This window comes from Echinops telfairi, unplaced genomic scaffold (genome assembly GCF_000313985.2).
Source record: "Echinops telfairi isolate 266 unplaced genomic scaffold, ASM31398v2 ScPeMD7_18;HRSCAF=68, whole genome shotgun sequence".
Taxonomy (NCBI): domain Eukaryota; kingdom Metazoa; phylum Chordata; class Mammalia; order Afrosoricida; family Tenrecidae; genus Echinops; species Echinops telfairi.
Window position 1 is genome coordinate 98,140,820 of NW_022103915.1, and position 3,172 is coordinate 98,143,991.

Here is a 3,172-nt window from a genome sequence, read left to right on the forward strand (position 1 = left end):
TGAGTGAAGGCAGAGCTTGGGTAGCTGGTGGCCTGTGGGCTCCGGCCTGACCTTGCCCTGCCCGCCCTGCCCCCACCCAGTGTGCTCTGGCACCTGCCAGGCCACCCAGTTCCGCTGCAGCAATGGCTGCTGCATCGACAGCTTCCTGGAGTGCGACGACACCCCCGACTGCCCCGATGCGTCTGACGAGGCCACCTGTGAGAAATGTGAGGCCTGGGGACACGGGCGTGGGCGGGCGACAGTGCTAGCCTTGCCCCTGGGGGCCCGCACTGAGTCTGTACCTCTGACCCTTCGTCCCTGCAGACGTCAGCAGCTTTGACGAGCTCCAGCGCTTCCACTTCCCCAGTGAGAAAGGTGCGAGCCCGCCACACCCGAGAGGGTCAGGCAGACCATGGCACTGACGGCCGAGCCCGTCTGCTCCCTTGGGAGGGCCCGAGGGGTGGGCCCCACTTCCCCGAGAGGGACTGGTCCCGCTGGCTCCTGGGCTCCCTGCCCTGCCGCCGGCTTCTCCGGCCTCGGTCATTGTCTGAATGCTGTGTCCACTTCACTTCATTGATGACCGTCTGTTTTAAAAAGGAAACTCCGTATCACTGCCATAAATGAAAAGCTGTTATTCCTTGCCACACACAGAGAGGGTGATAAAAATAGAGCGAGGTGATGTCCTTCCATTTTAGAGGGACACTACTGCCTTTGGAACCTCGGCCGGCGAAGCCCGTCCATCTGTCTGTCCTCTTGGTCCAAGAGCACAGCAGCCCAAATAGGACAGTTGAGACGTTTTCAGAAAGGGAGGCACAGTCAGGAACAGGAAGCAAACTATTGCCATCCAGTCGATGGATTCCGACTCTCAGGACAGCTGTAGGGTTCCGAGAGCGTGTCTCCATCCCGGAGCAGACAGCCTCTTCTGCTCCTGGGAGCCGCTGGCAGACTTGAATTACCAGGGCTCTTGGCACCTGAGCCACAGCCTCCTCGGCATGGGGCAGGGTTGGCAGGTGCTGGTCCGCGGAGAGCCTGGCCTCACAGGGCCCTCTGCCTGCCATTCCATCCCCCAGGGCACTGCGTGGACCTGCCAGACACGGGGGTCTGCCAGGAAAGCATCTCCCGCTGGTACTACAACCCCTTCATCGAGCGCTGCGCCCGCTTTACCTATGGTGGTTGTCACGGCAACAGGAACAACTTTGAGGAGGAGCGGCAGTGCCTGGAGTCCTGCCAAGGCGTCTCCAGTGAGCAGAGTGGCGGGGAGGTGACCACGGGAGAGGAAGCGCTGAGCCAGAGCTTGGTCCCAGGGTCCAGGCTGGTCACACCTTGCTCCCCAGAGTACCTGAAGTGTAAGGTGGAGGGAGATGGAAGTTGGGGGGTCAGGGGGTGATGAGCGCAGAAGTGATTCGATTGAGGACATCCCCTCCACTGAGAAGACCCCACCGACTGGGAAAACGCTATTTCCACAGGGGATGATCCTAGCCACAGATAGAGGGGACAGGCTTCCACACGGATCTGGGACCCCTTGGGGGTGGCTGCGTCCCAGAGCCCTTAGTGCTGACTGGTCTCCCCCTGCATCACTTTGCAGAGAAGGACGTGTTTGGTCTGAGGCGAGAAAACCCCATCCCCAATGTGGGTAAGTGCCCTGTCACCGAGGCTGGCCAGGAGCCGCTCCAGGGCTGGTGCCCCCAACCCCAGGAGTTGGGGTGAGACCTGGGGCTGTGCTGAGAGAAGCCTGTAGAATGCCAGGGCCAAGCAGGGGTGCCCACCATGCGCCAGGCAGGGAACTCGATCACCTGCGTGGCAGGTGTTTGTCCCTGGGTCCTAGGCCTTTCTCCAAGCTGCTTCCGAGGCGAGCCCAGCCCTGGGGCCTGCCAGAGCCCACTCTGTGCCCCATCGAGTCAGCCAGCTGCCCTGGCTAGCATCTGAGTTGGGCCCTCAGGGCTTCTCGCCACTGGCACCCATTGCGACTGACTCCCCTGGACACAGTGTGCGTCTGGAGCCCCTCATTCTGCCCCGTCTCCCCCAGGCTCTGTGGAGGTAGCCGTGGCAGTGCTGCTGGCCACCTGCATCGTGGTGGTGGCAGGCGTCCTGGGCTACTGCTTCTTCAAGAACCAGAGGAAGGACTTCCACAGCCACCGCCGCCACCCACCACCCACCCCTGCCAGCTCCACCGTCTCCACCACTGAGGACACGGAGCACCTCGTCTACAACCACACGACCCAACCCCTCTGAGCTGGCAGCCGCCTGGCGGCAAGGGCACTCGCCAGCTCACCAGGCCTTTGCTTCCTCCTCGCCAAGGCAAAGAGGCCTGGACTGGCTAAGACTTTGGGACCAGACGCCTCCTGCCTGTGCCCCAAGCCCACTGCTCAGAGCCTGGCCTCCACCCGGCTCCTCCTGGAGGCAGCTCCCCTGAGCCCGAGCCCGCGTTCCTGAGGAAGCTCAAGGGTCGGGTCGAGCCAGAGCCAGTGGACCTACCTGTCTCCTCAACTGCCTGCCTAGAATCTCGGGGGCTGTTGACGTTTCTCGTGTTCAAAACTGCCCACCCTACCCCACGGCTACCTCAGGGTGGGGAGGGACCTGGGGCGACACCAACCTTGTCCAGGTGCCAACCCTGCCCTCCCCAAACTGCCCCCCTCTGCCCAGTCCAGGGCAAGGCGGAAGGACCTCTGTATATTTTGTGCTGTAAAAAGTTGCTTTCTGTTTATTTAATGCGGTGGGGAGTGGGAGGTGGCTTTTCTCTCTTCCTCTTCCTCTGTTATTGAGCTCTCTGGGCTCCAATGCCCCTTTCAGGCCTGGTCTTGCTGACAGAGCCAGAGAAAAGACAGGGGCGTGGAAGGATGCACCCCCCCATCCCCTCCACCCTCCCTGGTTCTGCCTCGGCACATCTCCGTCCCGCCCCACTTCCCATAGGCACCAGTGTAATAAAGTGGTTTGGTCTGTAGGCTTGGCCTCCTCTCTGTGGCCAGGGAGGGAAGGGACAGGGTTGCTGGGGGAGATGGGACAGCCCTGTCCAACCTGTTCAGGCTCTGGCCACCCTGTGCGACAGGTTTTCCTACCTCTCCCGAAAGAAACTGCCCAAGCCCAGGGGAGGAGGTGGCAAGAGTCCCAGATTTGACCACCAGAGGGGAGGGCTGAGAGGGCTATGGGAGTGGGGGGCCCAGTGGGGCTGGATCCTGCCGTGTCACCTGTCTTC

General features: G+C 61.9%; 1 protein-coding gene across 1 annotated transcript in view; it reads left to right on the plus strand.

The window, feature by feature from the left end:
* The window catches only part of SPINT1 (serine peptidase inhibitor, Kunitz type 1), a gene marked incomplete at its 5' end in the record, with an annotated part of 12,437 nt that extends 9,517 nt beyond the window's left edge, over positions 1-2,920 (plus strand). The window contains 5 exons of the mRNA XM_045287980.1: positions 81-206; positions 304-354; positions 1,050-1,220; positions 1,565-1,612; positions 2,006-2,920. Coding sequence (XP_045143915.1) covers positions 81-206; positions 304-354; positions 1,050-1,220; positions 1,565-1,612; positions 2,006-2,211 — 602 coding nt within the window. The remainder of the gene's footprint in view (positions 1-80; positions 207-303; positions 355-1,049; positions 1,221-1,564; positions 1,613-2,005) is intronic.
* Between the last annotated feature and the right edge of the window lie 252 nt (positions 2,921-3,172).